Source organism: Glandiceps talaboti, chromosome 17 (genome assembly GCF_964340395.1).
Source record: "Glandiceps talaboti chromosome 17, keGlaTala1.1, whole genome shotgun sequence".
Lineage (NCBI taxonomy): Eukaryota > Metazoa > Hemichordata > Enteropneusta > Spengelidae > Glandiceps > Glandiceps talaboti.
In genome coordinates this window covers 19,407,742-19,428,211 of record NC_135565.1, presented here as the reverse complement: position 1 = coordinate 19,428,211, position 20,470 = coordinate 19,407,742, and the positions used below count along the sequence as shown (strand labels likewise).

The following is a 20,470-nucleotide window of genomic DNA, read 5'->3' as shown; positions in this document are numbered from 1 at the left end:
ATACGGTATTCAAAAAATACCATCAGCGATGTTTACACAACTAGAATCCTTATTGTTTATTAAAACGCCGATGACGGTATTTTTAAAAATATTCGTAAATACATAACAACGTCTTATTTTGTATTGTGACCATGCTTGAATAGATTATTAGTTCACATGTAGATATACTAGGTACACAGCTAGTTTTATCGTTACAATGCAAACAGCGTACACGATGCCTTTATTCCTTGCGGTATTACACGGTAGCTTTATTCCTTAGATTTCTATTATCCATTACTAAAACCCTCACAATGGCTTCCGTGTTGTCTCCTTATGAACATTTTCCATGGTCAAATAATTAGCAATTTATCCCAGCTGTGAGTATCGATGCATACAGTATTGTAGATATACACTACGTGGTGAACATAGCAAATTAGATACACCTTGAACTTATGACCTTCCCTCATTTGCATACAACGCGGGCAGGTGACATCCGTATGTTGCCAGTGGTGACTTCTTCCCATTCCCTTCCTAATTAGACGATGGGCAAACATCGGGAATAGCAGGATAACACAACCAAGCGAAAGGTAAGGATTTATTGTTCTACAAGGACGCATGCGTGTCGAGAGATTATTGCTAGTTGCGAATGAAAATTATGAGACAGTTTTGCCGGTGTGTGATTTAAGCCCGTTGGATAGGACTTCACATGCTTCGTGAGCTATTTTAAAAACACTGTGTAGGAATACTGTTTAGATATATTTTTAACATTTTTTACCCCAAGGACGAAACGATATAAGATTTCTCCCGAGCGAATGGACTAGATTGTATTGTCGGCAGATGGCTGGCTAAGAAATAAATCGAGCCATTTCGCTACTGGGCCATAAGAAGAATTAATTTTGTTAAACGAACAGCTTACAGAGAAATTGAATTTTTCAGCTCTTTCTTTTTAAAGTGCTGTTATTAGCGATGAATGGCGACGAATTAAGTGCTTGCATAATGCCACTTACTACAGTTCTATAGATCGTTCCGGTTATAGGAAATGATGTTGTTGTTCAACGTGCATTTTTTTACTAAATTATTTCGTGTAATACGTAAACTAATAAAGTGGTTAATATTGATAATGAAATACGAAAATTATCTCTGTTTATTTATGACGTTTACGAGGTATGACGAGGGGTTTTTTTTGTTTAAAAATTTTTTTATATCATCTCGGACCGTCATTTGTCAATACTGAAATTGTGGTATACAATACACGAATAAAGGTCGCCTCCCGAAGTATGCAGCCATGAATACCGCATGTATAAATGTCAGTGACGAAAATAACACGGCGTATCTATCACAGCCCGCACCTATTCATTTTACCAATAATTAGCTTATATTGTAATTCGTTAACACCAGTACCAACCAAGTGACGTCTCGTTACTCCAAAAGGTTTGAATCTGCAACTAAGCAACGGAAATACGACGAACGACGTTCGTTTATATCGTTACATACATCAGTATTCCACACGAATTAATGTGCGCTAAAAATAGACACGGATCGGAGAGACACGCAAATAATTTATTACACCTAATTCCCCAGTCATGGACGGTTTGTCGTGTGTGTGTAGACTCCAGGGAAATTATCGCCCGCGGGACTGTAATGCACGAATACCACTGACAAAAGTGCGTCGTATGGGATATTATTTTGATGGTGGTGCTAGTGGGGGAGGGGGGAGAGGCGGACGGCTTTTTAACTTAGCCTGAATCTGAATAGGCAAAAAAAATATAAATTCTGTACATGGTGGTCACGTGACGATTGTTATCACAAAGCATTACATATATTGCTGTCAAACACTGCACAGCGGGTTAAATGTATATGGAACAAAAGATATTGTTCGATAAAAAAAATTAATGGAGAAATACATCTGCCACTCAAATGTCACGAAATTACTGACGTCATTAGCTATTAGAAATAGTTTGAATATCATATCCAGCCATCTTTTCACAGAAAAGCACAAAAAATATCGCCATGAATAATTTTTAAAAAGAAGACCATATTCAACGATTCTGTCTTGATTAAATTCAAAATGGCCACTATTAATTGGATTATGATCGATTATTATTTTCCATAACAATGCAAGAGACTCACTGCAAGCATAGATAATGCAGGAACTATGCTTTCTGATACTAATCATAACATATCTCCTTCGTAATAAACACACACACACACACACACACACACACACACACACACACACACAGAGGCAGGCACAGATACATTCATTAACGCACCCGCATGCATGCATACATACATACATACATACATACATACATACATACATACATACATACACACACAGAGGCAGGCACAGATACATTCATAAACACACCCGCATGCATGCATGCATGCATGCACATGCATACATACATACATACATACATACATACATACATACATACATACATACATACATGCATACATGCATACATACATACATACATACATACATACATACATACATACATACATACATACATACATACATACATACATGCATGCATACATGCATACATGGATACATACATACATACATACATACATACATACATACATACATACATACATACATACATACATACATACACTACCTTCCAAAAAGGTGAACGTTTTCATTTCGAGTTAAATACCACAAAGACGTGATACGATTCAATGCATTTCACACGACTGGCTATTCATATTCCATTTAACGTGAACAATTGAAGGATCGATGAACATTGACAAGCGGAGTTCAACTCTACTCAATAACAACAAAGGAAACAAGGGAATATATTCCATAGTAACATCGATCATCTCAAAAGTGATAACACTCAGCACTATATATTCTCTGTCACTGATAGTATGTACCTTGTTTCAGAACCTAGATTTGTACAGTCGAATACATTCGGATATTATACATTTCGACCTTCCTAAAAATATTTTTAAGTTACTGTAACTATCAATGTCACTATCGATGCAATGACACCACCACCACCACCACCACCACCACCACCATCACCATCATCATCATCATCATCATCATCATCAGAGTGACCCTATTTTTCATGGTTCTCATTACTTTTCAATGTCAACTGTGGGTCGGTCGAACGATTTATAAAAAATAAAGTAAAAAAATAAATAAAATATCACCTTCATGTTTCCCTTCCTCTACTCTTCTTTATTGGATTCCTGGTAACAAACCCTTTCCCAGCGTCTCTACACAATTGGCATGTTCTCAGGCACCCTACTTGAAATACTTCCATCATCAAAGAAATACGCTGTTCGTGAACAAGCGTCGTCGTCACCGCCATGACTGTAGATGAATTGTATTCATGAATCATTTATGTTAGCGATCGTCATTTCTCTAATCGTACAAACTGACATCGCGGATATTCTGATATTTGGCGCGTGACGTGGGGACACCAACACTTCATCATCGGTTTATATGCCGGCTGTGTCACCTATACGTTACAGGAAAGATGATGTGACACCCTACATAATGTAAGCAATACAAATATGGCAACGTATACCAAGTTATTAAGTCAGACATTGATAACAAATATGGATTTTATTTCTACGCTCTTTCGAGTATTTTTCCACTCTCTACTCTTGAGTGAGTGAATGAGTGAGTGAGTGAGTGAGTGAGTGAGTGAGTGAGTGAGCGTACGTACGCGTATTGCACCGTTGCTGCAAACTTGAACACCTAATTGTTTTTACAGTGCTGGATTACTACAGTTTCTCTTCGGCATTTAGTATCAACAGAATTATATAACTAAAAGTGTCACCATTCACACATCAAATGCAGACATCAAACGATTGACAACAACGTATCTGTGTTTAGTTGCAGTAAGTTTAAATGGTTTTAATTTAGACATAATACAAAAAAATGCAACCTTGCTGTCTTTATTTCAGAATATGCATATGAATGATTGTATCAACCAGCCGGTAAACATTAACATGAAAGAGACTGTAGCCTATCTCAATATGTTGTCCATAGATAGTTGATTTTCCATTGTCGTGTCATTGACCCTCTTTAACCCTCTCCATTAGGTTGTCAAATAGATTTGGCGAACGCCATACAGGGACAGCAACCAATTTCTAGTATCATCTCGGCAAAGACGTACCGCAATATGATACCAACAATTGCCGAATTCTTCGACGGGAAGAACGTACTAGTTACTGGTGCTACCGGTTTTGTCGGGAAAGTACTTGTCGAGAAGCTTCTCCGATGTTGTGGTGTGGGGTCGATTTATCTATTGGTCAGACCCAAAGCTGGCCAAGCACCACAGCAGAGGATACAAGAGATGGTCAAATCTCAGGTACGTGTAAATAATTATTCAAAAAAAATTTAAAAAAAATTAAAGATTGAAACTAATAATCAGCTATCACTATTTCTCTGAAAGTCTTTTTGTATAATTTTTGTAACACCCATGACTGAAATCTGACATCTGTGTTTATGGCAACAGAAGCATGTACTAAAATCATTAGGCATATATAGATACTAGACCACGTGAAGCTGCAGCTGTTCATTCAATGCACGTATGTATGTATGTATGTATGTATGTATGTATGTATGTATGTATGTATGTATGTATGTATGCATGTATGTATGTATGTATTTTTATACTTCATTCTAAATTAATAATTTACCCATATAATATAGTATAGATATGAAAAATTGTATGATTTATTTGTTGTCACTAATATACATAAATAACGTAGATTATCACTGCTGAGTTAATATATATTGTTCGATATTTTTGATGTCGTCAATAATATCTACATCCATCATTTGGTATATTTTCTTGCCAATGTCACTTCTTGTGTACACGGCTTAATAAATAAATAAATAAAAAATAAATAAATAAATATCTACAATACAATATTCAAGTTATTCTGGCATGTTTTACGTTTATATATGCAGTACTTTTAAAAAAGAACTTCATTTAGTTCAAATTCATGATGATGCATATAATGAATTGAGTACATTTCTGTAATACTCGGTACAAAAGTTGAGAGAATCGAATTATCCATTGGAGCCGTAAAAAGGTTAATTGACAATTAGGTAGACCACGTGTCTAGTTTTTATCTCTAATGTTTTTTTCTTTTGGTCAAAGTCTATGCATGGATATTTAATTAGTACTACTTTGTGTATTTGTTTATTACATAATGTTTGTAGTTTTTGTTTGTTTCAAATCAGCGGACATTTCAGATTCTCCTTGTGAGCATAATAAAGTGTATTGCATTGCATTGTATTGTATTGCATTGTATAGCAAATAATTGATTATGCATGGTTAGTTTTAGAATACAATGAGAACTCTTCTCATTGTATTAAACGAAGGATTTTAATCAGGTGGGGTCACTTGTATAGAGTTCACCTATTTACCCGTTAACCCATAGACAATGGACTCCCCTTCACTGTCTATGGTTAACCTAAATAATGGGATAGGAACAACGTACCATCTCATTACTATTGTCTGTTTCATAGAACACGCCCCCTCCACTGTCATCGCCTGTTTTGTATGTAGGTATTTCAGTCCCATTCCCTACCTACCCATTTTCTATATCTCTCCTTTTCCCACATTAGTTTCTACTCAACTCTACCATATAAGCGCTATCGCTCTTCTTATCCCCTATTAACCCCTACCATTCCCGGTCTAATTTATTTTCAAAATTAGTAGTTAAACACAAAATAATTTCTAACTGTCCCTTTTTGTTTAAAGGCAACGTGAGTTATAGGACCATACTAAATGTGAACTATAGCATGTCCACACGTGTGCGTGTAGGAGGTTGGGGGGGGGGGATCCCAATGGAAATAGAAAAGTGCTATCATGTCTGACTGTATAATTTACCATTCACAGGCAAAACCACTTTTCCATTGTTCGATGATGGAGTTATTCGATTCGTTCACAAATATTTCACATTCTTTCCTGAAAATATATTATTTGTTCAACGATTGTTGAATTGAATGGTTTAGTTTTATAAACCGGTTATATATTAAACATTGTATTCGTGTTATGGTTGTAAATTCTGTCAAAACAAATCTACCTTTTTGTCAATATGTTTATTGTTTGGTGTTTTATTTGCGATTCACTTTTGAATTCGAAGCTGCTGCGCTGTCCATTGAAGCAGGGTTTTCATCATTTTCTAAGAATGCTCTAAAGTACTGTTTCACTGGCTTTCATCCTTAGTCTCCGTTACTTATTCATCTTTAATAGTTTCTTGATATTAACGAGAAGCTGCGACAAATGTACACACAATAATCCATCATTAAATGCATAGTGAACACACATTGCCACGATTGGTATAAATGTATGTATTAAATTTGTATTATCAAAGTCAAAACAAGCTATTATGCTTCATATACACTAATCGGTGTGTGTGGGTGGGGGGGGGGGGGTACTCCCCAAATTCTCAGACAGGGTGTGCGGCCCAAGTTCAAAGCATCTACCCAACAACAGACCCAATGTTGGATTTCCAGTCTGACACATGAAGAAAACATATTCTGATGTGTTATAAAGGTATTTCTAAAGCATGAATACGTTTCCCACTTTATCGACCCCATGATTACTGAGGTAGCTAACCCACAGTTATCTTGTTTATGCCTTTTGACAAAGAGTTGTTATACGAAACATCGGGGATTATACTGATTGAAAAGTGTTGCGTTTCACTTGTTACTTTTGAACTCCTATGTATGTATGTATGTATGTATGTATGTATGTATGTATGTATGTATGTATGTATGTATGTATGTATGTATGTATGTATGTATGTATGTGCGCGCGCAAGTGTGTGTGTGTGTGTGTGTGTGTGTGTGTTTGTGTGTGTGTGTGTGTGTGTGTGTGTGTCCACGTGAACGCATTTTTGTCACATAACCGTATCGTGTTTTAATCCGTTTTCGAAGCTCTTTGACAAAGTACGAGAAGAAAATCCAAGTGGTCTAGAGAGACTTGTTGCGGTGAAAAGTGACATGTTAGAACCAGGTTTAGGACTGAGTGATGAAGACAGAAAGATGCTACAACAAGAAGTGGGAGTTGTATTCCATGTTGCAGCTACAGTAAAATTTGACGAAAAAATGAAGTAAGTTGTGATTATAGCTTCTTCCGTGATAAAATAAAGCCAACCCAACCCAATATAGTTATTGCATGTTTTAATTTCTAATAATGTTCTCAGTGATTTGAATACATACATCCAGGCCGGCTGAGTGACAGAAATTTTGCGGCCCACCCCAGTTGTGCAATGACCCACACAATTTACCCACGTTGTCATCGCCAGATATTGAAATATATTTACTAATCATTGGAACACATGCATTTGCCCTTTTTGAACTGGCCACACGCAGAAATTATGTCAACACAACCAAAATTTGAAAGAACTTCTTCCAGGGTTTTCATTTCTTAGCTCTTTTTTTTAAACAATTTTAATTCATAATCAAATACGAATTTATGATATATAGGCTAATATCATTCCATTTTTATCAATATGAGAAATTTCTGTGTTTACAGTTATACAAAAATTCTGTAATTCATGATCTCGTCAAAATCACGTACAACTATATAGTCATCGTTCTCCTTGGGCAAAGTATGTGTCCCTTGCCCTCTGAATATTACACTCTATTCGGCATTGTTTTAATGATAAAGCATTTGGTTAAAGTGAACCAGAACTGTTATTTCTTCCGCGACACGGTGCGTTTTGGACGGTGCCGTAAAAGAGTCCGTGGTTTGCGACAAATGCCATGATATATATATATATCTGGAAGCCTAAAATCACACCATTAACTGCAATACGGTAGTCTGGAATTCGTAGGGTTATTACAGTTAAATGATTCACACATTTTATTTATCCTTTTTTGAATTTATTGGCCATTACAATATTTATAAGCGTTACTAACATGTCCTTTGACAAGTTAATGGTTTCTGGTACCCGTACTAATCAAGATATTTCCACATTTAACGTCACGTTTGGCGAAATAGTTAATCTATTTGGATTGAAATTGAAATCATACTTAATATGACACATGATATAAAGTGAATTTCAATTCGTGTTTATTAAAATATGACCCGATTATGGGATAATTTTCTCTCGGGTCAGAAGGTCATTCTTTGTAAAGTCGTGAGTCATTATTCGTCCTAGGTCGTGAGTGACAGCCAAACGTTACATCTAGATTTAGATTGTATTCACTATATATGTTATAATGTTTATTTTAAATATGGTCACTCTTTACAAAAATAAAAAACTGATTTATATTTATCATAAAGTTACTGTTTCACTGTTTCGTTTCTATCTTGTGATTTTCAAGAAGTTACCCTAATCATATCGTTTACATGGCATTAACAGAGATGACAACTTTGTGTGAATTAGTTTGAAGGAAATTGTTTATCATACTCATTTTGAGATAGATAGGGGTGTAAAACAGTGGTGATACGTTGTGAACAGTACAAGTCAGATACATGTTAGGGGGTCTAACCCTATACTTAACCTAACCTTAACCCCCTAGCATTTACAAAAATACGTATCTATAATTGAATATTGCACTATAGCAATCCACATATACTAGTATAATGCTAAATGTACGTGTCAAGGTCGAAGGAAATATAAGAAGAAAGGCTTTCAAATATTGATACAGTCTGCCTGCCTGCTTGTCTGTCTGTTTGTTTGTTTGTTTGTTTGTTAATAGTATTTTTTTCCTTGCAGACTTTCGTATCAACTCAATGTTAAGTCTATTCACGAACTGTTGAAGCTATGCAAAGATATGAGCAATTTAGAGGTAAAAGTCATATTTTTATTCATTCTAACACAAGTCACAAAATAGAACTTCATAAATTACGTGATTACAGAAAGGGAGTTTTACGTGCTTTGCTGTCACGGAAGGTGATCAACTTGTCAGGAATACGTCACGTCAGAATACGTGACGTCACCACCAATTGTGCACAGACACGTATAGTGAATTAATGAAAGTGGATTATGAAAGATCGTTTTCAGCTCAAAATCCAATTTCCATTATTTTGATATTTCAAAATAAAATTTTTAAAATTGCTAATTCAGTGGCAAGTCATTTACTAAAAGGGAGATGAAAGATGCCAAGAAATTCATCGACATGTTATACTCGTTACTATGGCGATAAATGAAGTATAAACAGTATAATATGTTTTCAAATGATCTGTCACAGAAACAGAATTCCCCCATTGCCAACCGTGTTATATCCATAATACTAATTTGCCATGACAACCGAATACTGTGACCTTATTTGAATGGGAATTAATACTGTACTAGTAATATTGTATTGAGATGAGGATATGCAGTGACTATCATCACGTCATCACCACAAATGTGGTTGTAGTATCAATAGGAACTACAACTCTGTGTGTATTTTCTAGTTTAGTTGTTAGACCCGTCGACATTCTGCTAAGTTCAAAAGCAGCCACATGTCACATAATGCTAAAGACACTGTCGAGGGTTTGCTGTGTGCCAATGGCCGTGGTACTGTCATCTTAGGCTTTTGTGCCACAACCTCCTGAACTCAGATCAGGGTCTCACTTAGGCTAGTTCCTATACAGTGTCGTTACGATTTATACCTTCCCTCACAGTATAATCAAAGCTGTTGCTCTAGAAGTCCTGAAATGCAATTTAAAATTCATCCACAGCCACCCACAGAGTCATTAACATCATATCTATGTTAATCACAAATTTTAACCAATAACACAGTCCCTCATAAAGTTAGTGTTTATTGGGACAGTTATGTAATGTCCAAATATGGTATAATTGTCAGCTCAGGATGCTATGTATATACTGTTTATGGTCACTATAACAGTTTGGGTTCTCTGATTGGATGAACAACTTTCTGTGCTGATTGAGGGGACTTTGACCAGACAGTGGTTAGACCATAGTTGGCAACCAGACTAGGTCTCACTACAATGCAGGACTAGTATTTCATTTACTAAGTTTAACATTTAAATTGATTATATATTCTTATACACAGGTTTTTGTACATACATCAACCGCCTTCTGTAATTGTGACAAAAAGTACATTGAAGAGAAGATATATCCACCACCCACAGATTACAACAAATTAGACTATGCAATGGAGTAAGTGATGACATCATCTTTTATGATTCTAAGATAAACCCTGAAAGTAGTAATAAACGTTTTTAATTTTCGACTCATATTTCGAACACAACAGAACCAGTGACGTAGACGTGCGTTGTCGTGACATAGACACGCGTTGTTGTGACGTAGAACGACCGGAATATATATTCCATATTTTTTGTTCGAAATGGCTCGTGCATGGTAAAAATCGTAACAATCAAGTGGGTCGGAGTCATTTCTGCCTCCTTTTCATTGGCGGGGAGGGGGAGGCACCCGCGGTATATTTGTTATCACTGTCAATTAGGTTTATTTTCCTAGAGTTTTGCTCCTAATTCCCGGACTGTGGTATTCTAAAATTCTTCGTTTGCTTAGTGTGATTAATTAGTTTGTTGATTACAAAACAGTGATAACCAGATATGCAAGATGTATGTATTGATGTTGTGCTTGTGCAAAGACAACCTCCGACTGTCTGTAATTTGTGCCCATAAAGCAAATGATCTTATTTTAGTGTTTTATATACATGATATACGTTTAAACTTATTTGATAGGAAGCCGGAAACAGACTGGAGTTGTAGATCTCTCAATACCATGTGCAATACTATAAAAAAGACTATATTTCATATGTTAACTCTTAATTATCTATATTAAAGGGAAATTCAAATTTATTCTCCTCGTTTCACGTCCAAAACTTAATTAATGAAACGTATATTCTTCATATGTCCACACAGACGTTTGCATTTAGCTATCTCTGAAAAACAAATGGCAGATATTAAAGCACTGAACATGACTGTATTTGTATGTCTTGATTCATAGATGGATGGACGATGAGATGTTACGACTAATCACTCCTAATCTGATTGGTGAGAGACCAAATACCTATACATTCACCAAAGCTATAGGGGAGTATATGTTAGCAGAGGAAGGTTGTGATATGCCAATTGCAATTATACGTCCATCACAGGTTGGAGCTGTATGGAAGGATCCTATCCCTGTACGTACATTATTTGTATTTTAATAGTTTGTACATTTTACAGATACTGCACATACCAAATTCTTACCATTTTGATTATTTAGCTATGTTTTGGCCTAAAAAAATTGTTTGGTTCCGGTCACCTAGTTTTTTTTTTCACGCCGACCCTAAACTGTTTTTGTTTTTTTAAATATTCGAGTTATAAAATGAAGTCTCACAAGAAATAGTGGATGCGGTAACTGACATCAGCTTAAAAAGACAATATAAAACTGTTCTTCCGATCTGTAATGGCTGTACATCTGATGCTAAGAAACCAATAACACAGAGCTCGAGACCATATAGAAAACAACGGAAAACATAACTACATGAACTATATACACTTCTAAAATTGAGCGTAATCGGAACCACACAATTTATTTTGTTAGGCCTTACATTTGTAAAATGGCCCTTAAAGGTTTTATACTCCAACGGAAATACTAACTAACGCCTGCCTTGATGTGTTCTATTACTGTCAACAGTTAGTAATGATTCAGTGTGTGTAGTACAATACCTCAGGTACATATATTAAATACATTATGTGTATGTCTGGTTGGTATAAGTCACTTTCATACTTAAACTGGCCATAGGGATGACAAATTGGTATTTTTCTTTACGTATTTTGGATTTTTATTCATAAAATAACTCTACTAGGTTTTCCTACTTGAAAAACTATTTGAAACAATGTCAACATATACCAATATATGGTTTGCAATTTATTGAGTTGCAAAGACAGACTTGGTATATGTTGTTTCTCGTGTTGTTTTTTTTCAAAGTAGGAAAACATGATCATAGTAGAGTTGTTTTATATGTAACAAATTCCAAATAAATATAAATTTGTCATCCGTATGGTTACTTTAATCCACAGACCACTAAGATTTGACGTATAATAAGATAAAACACATACACGGTAATGATGTAATTTCTGTCACTCTAATTAATGACGTCATAGAAACATCTATGCATTGTTTCTGATGACAGTTTCAATTACTGGAAGTAGCTTACACATAGCATATACCTGATGATGCTCTGTTAATAGGGCCAAAGCTAGTCCGAAACCCTTTGAGCTGAGTCTTGTTGACACAAAGCAGAGGATGAAATATGCACACGTGTTCTCAAGGCCAACCGTATTTCTGCCATACTGGATATCATTGATCAGACATCGGTTTTTAACATTCTCGCAAATCAGAGCTGTTATTTCTTCCGCTGCGAAATATGGCGGCACGTCTTGGACGATGCCGAAAAAGAGGCTGTGGTTTACGACGATAGTTTTAAATGAGTGTAGAGTGCCCGGATATAAAAGTACTTCAATAAAGATAATTCATATTTTATTTATCAATCAAGCATAAACGTGTGTATCCCTGGAGCCCCAACAAATGAATTATTAAAAACAATGACAGAATTATCGATTGATAACGTTCACTTGTCTGTTACGGGTATTCAGAAAGTAGGTTGTGATACACAGTATACATATCCAAATATAGGTTTCAGATCTTCTGTTGTAAATATATTATACTTTCTATATAAAGATGTTTTAAAGTCGTTTGGTGATCCCTGAGGAAGCGTGTAACGACTTATAACATCCTTACTCCTTGGGTTATATTGCATATAGCACTGTTCTTTCCAGTCAGTGAGACACTTATATGAATATATATATATTTTTTTTTTCTCTTTTTTTTTTCTCTTTTTTTTTTCTCTCTTTTTTTTTCTCTCAGAAAATTATATACAAAATACAGTATAGTACCAGGAAATATAGACTAGAGTTAGTTGACTATCAAGTACAATTGAGTCCAACCCTTGTATCGGACACTTTCCTTGATATACAACACAATTTTTTACGTTTTAACGTGTATCTATGTTCTATCTTAGCGTTTGGGGTTAGGATTAGAGTTAGGGTCAAAGTGAATACCAGGATTAGGGTTAGGGTTAATGGTTTCAGACAGTAATTCTACTATTGAGCTCTTTTTAAGCTTGGACACGTCACAGAGGAGGCTTTATTGGCAGAACAGAGTCACTAATTGACTCATTCAATCAACTCAGTGTTGGCTTTGTAGGGCTTGTGTGTTTTGTTAATAGAGTATAAACTATCTTGATTGGTTGATTGATTGATTGATCTGTTTTCAGGGATGGATTGATAATTACAACGGACCAAGTGGAGTTTTCATCGCAGTGAGTACCTGGTCTACTATTAATAATTTAGCCTTCTAGATTAATTAATTAATGAATGTGTTGATATTTTTAATTCATTAAAATAATTACCTTCAAGTTGCTGCTATGTGACCTCAAATTTATCTCACTTTATCAAACATCTAAACGTCGATGAGAAATGAAGCGTTTGGTAAAACTGAATTCATATATCGTCTAAACAAATTTATCGTGAAAGATTAAGGGTTATTATACCACCCGCAAGCCAAATTGGACGCTTTCGAACTAAATATATTCGTGATAAAGCGTATCTACATCATCAAGTTCGTTTTGTGGTGCTCGATCGAAATATGAATCAAAATGTTCAAACTTAAGACACCATTGCTCATCTTGAATTTTCAGAAATTATGCTTTGGTAGGTATGATTATATTATCCCTCTTTTTTCGTTCAGTTGGAGAATACTCGTGACCTACTGATTTTTCATTAATTCTCGTCCTCGATTTGAAGTCTCAGGGCCCCTTAGGTTACTCGTATTTTTATCTATATTTTATCTATATTTTCTCCTTTTAAACTGGTTTGTGTGCAGCAATATTTCGAAGAAATTTCGCAGTGATTAATTTACAGTTCTATATTCCATTCACATGTTGATGACATTGCTTGCCCATTGTTGGAATGTTTCCATGGTAACATCGAAAGATTCTATTACAGATTATACATTTTCTAGCAAATATGAGAAATGGGTTAATGTTTCATACATCACTCCATAATCATTAATTTCAAATAAAAAGCTATGCAAATACGTATACATTAATATCATAACTCATATCAAGGTCATCTAGTAATAAATACCAATGCTGTGTTAGTATTCAAGACAACGTCTTTTCTCATCCAAAATATAGTTTTCATTCAATATTTGCTGCAGTTACTGTAGTCATGCTTACACTAATGGAAGAAATGTATGTGAAATTAGCTAGAGAGAGAGACAGAGAAAGAGAGAGAGAGAGAGAGAGAGAGAGAGAGAGAGAGAGAGAGAGAGAGAGAGAGAGAGAGAGAGAGAGAGAGACAGACAGACAGACAGACAGACAGACAGACAGACAGACAGAGACAGAAACAGCGACAGAGACAGAGACAGAGACAGGGACAGAGAGACAGAGACAAAGACAGTGACAGACAGAGAGGGAGACAGACAGGCAGGCAGGCAGACCGACAGACAGACAGACAGACAGACAGACAGACAGACAGACAGACAAACAAACAGACAGAAACAGCGACAGAGACAGACAGGGACAGAGAGAGACAGAGACAAAGACTGACAGACAGAGAGGGAGACAGACAGGCAGGCAGACAGACAGACAGACAGATGTCTGAGGACAGACAGAGAGACAGAGAGACAGACAGAGAGACAGAGAGACAGACAGACAGACAGACAGACAGACAGACAGACAGACAGACGTCTGAAGACAGACAGAGATGGAGACAGACAGACAGAGACGTACATATGAATAGGACATAAAACAAAACAAACATGCATATTGATAAATGCTTTTTTACATTTCATTCTCCTTTCTAGTGCGGTAAAGGTCTGATCAGTTCCCTGAGAGCAGACCCAAAGGCAATATGTGACATTATTCCTGTTGACGTTACCGTCAACGCCATGATTGGTGCAGCCTGGTATACAGCAGTTTATAAGTACGTAGTCCTTTACAATATTGATAGGAGGGCGCTGTTTGATATCAGCTCGCCATCGCATTTCATAATTGATATAATTTCGGCGTACCTGTTTTTCCATGTAAGTAATGTTGTTTTCAGGCTGAGGCCTATATTGTCAGAATATAGCAATTTTGATCAGAGTTGTTGTAACTGTCAAATTGTCCATTATAGGTACGACATACTCTCGTCTTTTTCGCCTGACAATGAAAGTATCAACCATTAGTATTTCAAAAAAAATGCCACAACCCGTCACATCGTGAAAATAGTAAATCCTACCCACATTATTCACCTCTTTCAGATTTTCTCTTTGCTTTTATCACACGGAGCATCACAGAATACACACATTGATACTCAGCAACCCTTTTATTTTCTCGTTGTGAAAACCTCAAGACTGGCAAGATTATCGTGGAAGTGCCACATTTTGTACTAAAATCGTATTTTTTGTTGTACATTTTTTTAAATATTAGGCCATCCAACATTCCTATCTATAATGTTATGTCTGGAGCAATTAATCCATTGACGTACAAGAATTTATACGGTAAGCGAAACACTAAGTGTTCATCTATGGGTACATTTTATCTTTTGGGGGCTAGGGGAGGGGAGAAATGGGGAGGGGAGGAAAGGGGAGGGGTATTTAATATCAAAGTGATTTACAGTATTGCTCATACATTTATTCATATTTTCATCTCGTATGATAATGCTGTAGCTTCATACATAAATGTAAAATACAGTGTACCAGTAACTGAAAACGGAATGGTTAGACTGTATATTATACAATAGACGTACCTTATGGCCTTGTTACTATTTCTGGGGTTTGTAGGCTACTCTAGACACGACTTCTTTTGTTGTCATAGTACGAGCTAAAATATTTAGTGTTAGTCTAGATCGAGGTAGGACAGACGAAGAGTTCACCGTTTGTGGTGAATGTATTTTCATATGAATGGTACTATTTGAACGTCATCATCATGTTTTATGCAACCCCACTGAGCATGCCCACAGGGTTTCAAGGCGCCCCAAAGAAAAACAGCATGTTTATCGAGCATGGGGTATCAGTTTCATTGCTTACCAGGTTTCAAGGGCCTCAAAAAGTACGCTTGCTTGGTTTCAAGGAGCCCATATGTAGAGAAACGCTGACATTAGGTTTCAAGGAGCCCATATGTAGAGAAACGCTTACTAGGTTTACTGTCATTTGTTGACAGATGACTTTAATATGGAAGAATTTAACTATTTTCTTATAAAGGGGAACTCCACGGTGACTCCAGAAAACAAAGGTGTTTTCAAATTCTGGGTTCTGGAAAGTCATTTCATGATTTTAACATCACATAATTTTATTTCCTTGCTATAGAAACACCAAATTGAAACTCTTTTTCACCTCTAGTTCTAGCAGTGGACAACAGTTGCCTCATCAGTCTTAGCAGACACAAATATGTATTAGATGAGCATTGAATATTCATGAGGTGAAAAAGAGTTTCAGTTTCAATCGATGTTTCTTGGTGAAAGTTGTGTGATGTGGAATCATGAAATGAGACTCCAGAAACCAAAGACAAATTTTATGAAAATACCATTATTTCCTGGAGTGGTGATCCTCTTTAAGTTCTGGTTTCACATGCTAGAAACTTTGTAGTTAAAACTAGAGAATATTTGAATGTGTCTTTGATAAATATGAATTTGTCACACATGCAGATCTAATACCCAGTATATACCGTGAATATCCACTAGATGGCTGTTTTCATCGACCAGGTGGGATTATCACCAAGAATCAGTAAGTTTACAATCTATAATTCTGACCTTTGACCTTAACTGTGTTATTTGACAAATCGAAAATCTCAGTTGATGTTTCCGTCTACGTCTGGAAGAGTTTATATTTTTGGGTTTTCTATTACATTATAGTTCGCTGTTGTCTGTATATAATTCCACTGTAAATGCTTTGTCGCTGAACATTGCAGTGGCGAAGCACCTTGATTTTGAATTAATGTTATAGTTGACGCTTTGTGTTCAAGTGCAAAGAAAAGTATTTTAGAACGTTGGGGATTTTTAATTTTGTAATTCTCTTCCGTTAAATTGTGTCAGCTACTGTAACATGGAATTATATTTTATCAGTAAGTCAGAGATCGTTGTAAGAAAGACATTTTTTTCTTTTTCTGACAGATTCCTGCATCGATTTGTACATTTTATCTATCAAACCGCACCCTTCTATTTTTTCGACCTTTTGTCTAGGATAAAGGGACAGAAAGCAAGGTAGGATGACGTCATAATTTCGTACTCTTTTACGGTAAAGTGTTTAGGTTTTTCTTTTGTGTGAAAGAGTCATTTAAGTGTGAGTGATGGTGAAAAGTGGTATCTATGATAGCCCATAAACTTGTGTCAGTGAGTACACTTTCCTGTGATATGAATTATTCACTATTCATGAAATTAGATCATCACACCCACGTCCTTATTTATTATGACAAGGGCTGGGCTACATAAGTAGCTAACCCCCCCCCCCCCCACCACCACCACCACCACCACAACCATCTGCATAAACAGCATGTGGCAGTTGTTTATATACATGGTAGATGTAGTTATGATATGAGATCGCCCTCATGTCCGACAAGCTGCAAAGCTTTCGTATATTATTTGCGGAGAAAAATGTCCAATATATCTGCTCCAAAATATCGCCATCGTCTCTACCAGAGAAGAAATAAACCACTGCGTGCGCAAGATTGAAGCCATGTTGTCAAAACATGAAATAGACACTGGAATAGTATGGCTGACTGACAAGACTGCACTAACGTTGTTTCATGTCATAAGATGTTACAGGTCACTATATGCAAATTCTCTTACTATCCTCTCGTCTGATTGGCTAGGGTAATCTTTGGACCTGTCAATCATTCTCTTTGTTCTAACTTTTGTGACCACATATTTCACATGTGTTTCAGATCGATAACACAGAACGCTAGTGAGTGACACCAGTCACTAATAGTTACCGGGGAAAATAATAAAAAGTGAACCACATTTTTCTTTCCATGAAATGAATGACAAACTCAAGGCATTTGAAGATTATGAGACAAAACAAAATCTCCAAAAGGACAGGTGCAGCCTGTAAGACTTACTAAGTATCATGGAATTGAGCAATTTACAGCTCCACTGCAGCATTCTCCTTCATACATGCATATCATAAAAGGTGTTCTTCAGATAAGATCGAGGCATGATTAGTTTTGAATATTTCCACAGAATGTTACGAATTGATGATAAGGTGAAGAAAGCGATGGCTTGCCTGGAATATTTTACGACACATAGTTGGCAATGGGCTAACGAAAACGTCGCCTTACTGAGCAATATGTTGTCAGACGAAGATAGAGAGGTAAGAGGATGTTTAATGTGAATATCAAATGTGGTGGATGAAATAAAATTTCTCGTAATGTGTATGTATGTATGTATGTATGTATGTATGTATGTATGTATGTATGTATGTATGTATGTATGTATGTATGTATGTATGTATGCATGCATGCATGCATGCATGCATGTATGTATGTATGTATGTATGTATGTATGTATGTATGTATGTATGTATGTATGTATGTATGTATGTATGTATGTATGAATGTGTATGTATGTGTGTATGTATGTATGTATGTCTGTCTGTCTGTCTGTCTGTCTGTCTGTCTGTCTGTCTGTCTGTCTGTCTGTCTGCCTGCCTGCCTGCAGCTGTCTGTCTGTCTGTCTGTCTGTCTGTCTGTCTGTCTGTCTGTCTGTCTGTCTGTCTGTCTGTCTGTCTGTCTGTCTGTCTGTCTGTCTGTCTGTCTGTCTGTCTGTCTGTTTGTCTGTTTGTCTGTCTGTCTGCATATATATACATATGTGTCTGTGTGTGTGTGTGTGTGTGTGTGTGTGTGTGTGTGTGTGTGTGTGTGTGCGCGCGCAAGCATTTGTGGGTGCATATACTGTAGACTGGAACTCATACTTTTTCAGCTGCGCCGTGCATGACTGAACGTTTTTCAGACTTTTTACTGACATAATGAAACTACTGGTCATTTGCTGGCCATGTTTTTGTTGCTTAGATGTAGGGGTCTGTAATTATTCTTTGTTTTCCAGGTTTTCTTCCTAGATGTTAGTACTCTACAGTGGCGTGCCTACTTAGAAGACTACTGTGTTGGAACAAGAAAGTTTGTGCTAAACGAAAAGTTGTCGGAGCTTCCGAAAGCGAGGGCACACATCAGAAAAGTACGAAACATCCAATACGTCGTGAAAACGTTAGCATTTCTCGCACTTTGGCGTTACGTCATCATCAAATCTCGCATCACACGACATATGTGGTACTTGCTGACGAGTCTGGTCGTGAAAGTCCTTCAACTTTTGAAAGCTAACCATAGAGACAAATTATATGGTTTCTTTCAAGCAATCGGGAAACAGCTCAAGTTTGCATGACGTCATTCATTTATTGTGTAGTAAGGTATGACATAAAATACTGATTATCAGGTCATGACGTCATACAGTACTGAGTATCGAGCTATGACATCATCTAGCACACATTTTAACAAGCAATGCAATGGAAAACAAGGGTACTGCTGCAGGCTTTTTTGCGCAAACCTGTCCTAAACTTTACGTGAAATACTTATATGGAACTTTCTAACCCGTCAACCGGTTAAAGTTGTTGACCAAAACAGGCCTAGTAATTCTGACGGCCATACGTAATATTTAGTGGTGCATTTACTTTTCATTATCGTCAAACTAAAAAAAAGGGGGGATAACATTGGCATAGAAGACAAAACAGTGCTCAATGCAATCCAACAGAATAAATCATTTTTTTTAAAAGGAAAAAGTGTTCTATATATTAACTTACTTCCAAAACTCACTAGACAGTAAGATACGTCTGGTGAAAATAAATAATATGAAAATACTAGTATGACAAATATGAAATGCGTCCTGTCGCTGCGCCCTCATCGGCCTGTTCTATCTGTGAAAGGGGTTGACCGATGTGTGAGGGCGCCTCGTCACGGCGTACCTTACAGACTAAAAACTCACCATATTATAGCAATGAACGTAGACCACTATTTTAATTTTCTTTAATGGTCTGAGCATTAAATAACCCCAGTTTAAACCGACCGAGTACATTTCAGTTCATTGAATACTATTTCAAGGATCCTCTTGGGGAAATCTCAGGTCTCAAAAAAAACACACACATAATGCTTGCTCGGTTTCAAGGAGCCCCATAGATAATGATTGCTCGGTTTCAAGGAGCCCCATGGAGAATGCTTGCTCGGTTTCAAGGAGCCCCATAGATAATGATTGCTCGGTTTCAAGGAGCCCCATGGAGAATCGCATACTTGCCAAGATTCAAGGAGTGCTAGCCCCATAGACAATGCTTGCCAGGTTTCAAGGACAAATAACTGTCATATACGCTCAACGAATTGAACTTCAACTGGCAATTTGACCAGTTAGGAAAGTTTATATAATTCTAAACGCATGATACAAAAATACGTGTAATATAGTTGAGGTGTAAAAATTGCAACTAATATATGAACAAGAAGGCATCATTGCCATGT

At 36.5% G+C, this 20,470-nt stretch overlaps 1 protein-coding gene across 1 annotated transcript; it reads left to right on the top strand.

Annotated features, from left to right (window-relative positions):
* The first annotated feature begins 469 nt into the window (after positions 1–469).
* On the top strand, positions 470–19,521 carry LOC144448557 (fatty acyl-CoA reductase 1-like). Its single transcript, XM_078138833.1, has 13 exons — positions 470–566; positions 4,048–4,316; positions 6,902–7,077; positions 8,692–8,764; positions 9,977–10,083; positions 10,897–11,074; positions 13,214–13,258; positions 14,806–14,924; positions 15,413–15,483; positions 16,629–16,707; positions 17,094–17,183; positions 18,159–18,288; positions 19,020–19,521. The coding sequence occupies exons 2-13, from the start codon at positions 4,128–4,130 to the stop codon at positions 19,350–19,352; spliced, it is 1,590 nt and encodes a 529-aa protein (XP_077994959.1). The 5' UTR covers positions 470–566; positions 4,048–4,127; the 3' UTR covers positions 19,353–19,521.
* Positions 19,522–20,470: the final 949 nt, after the last annotated feature.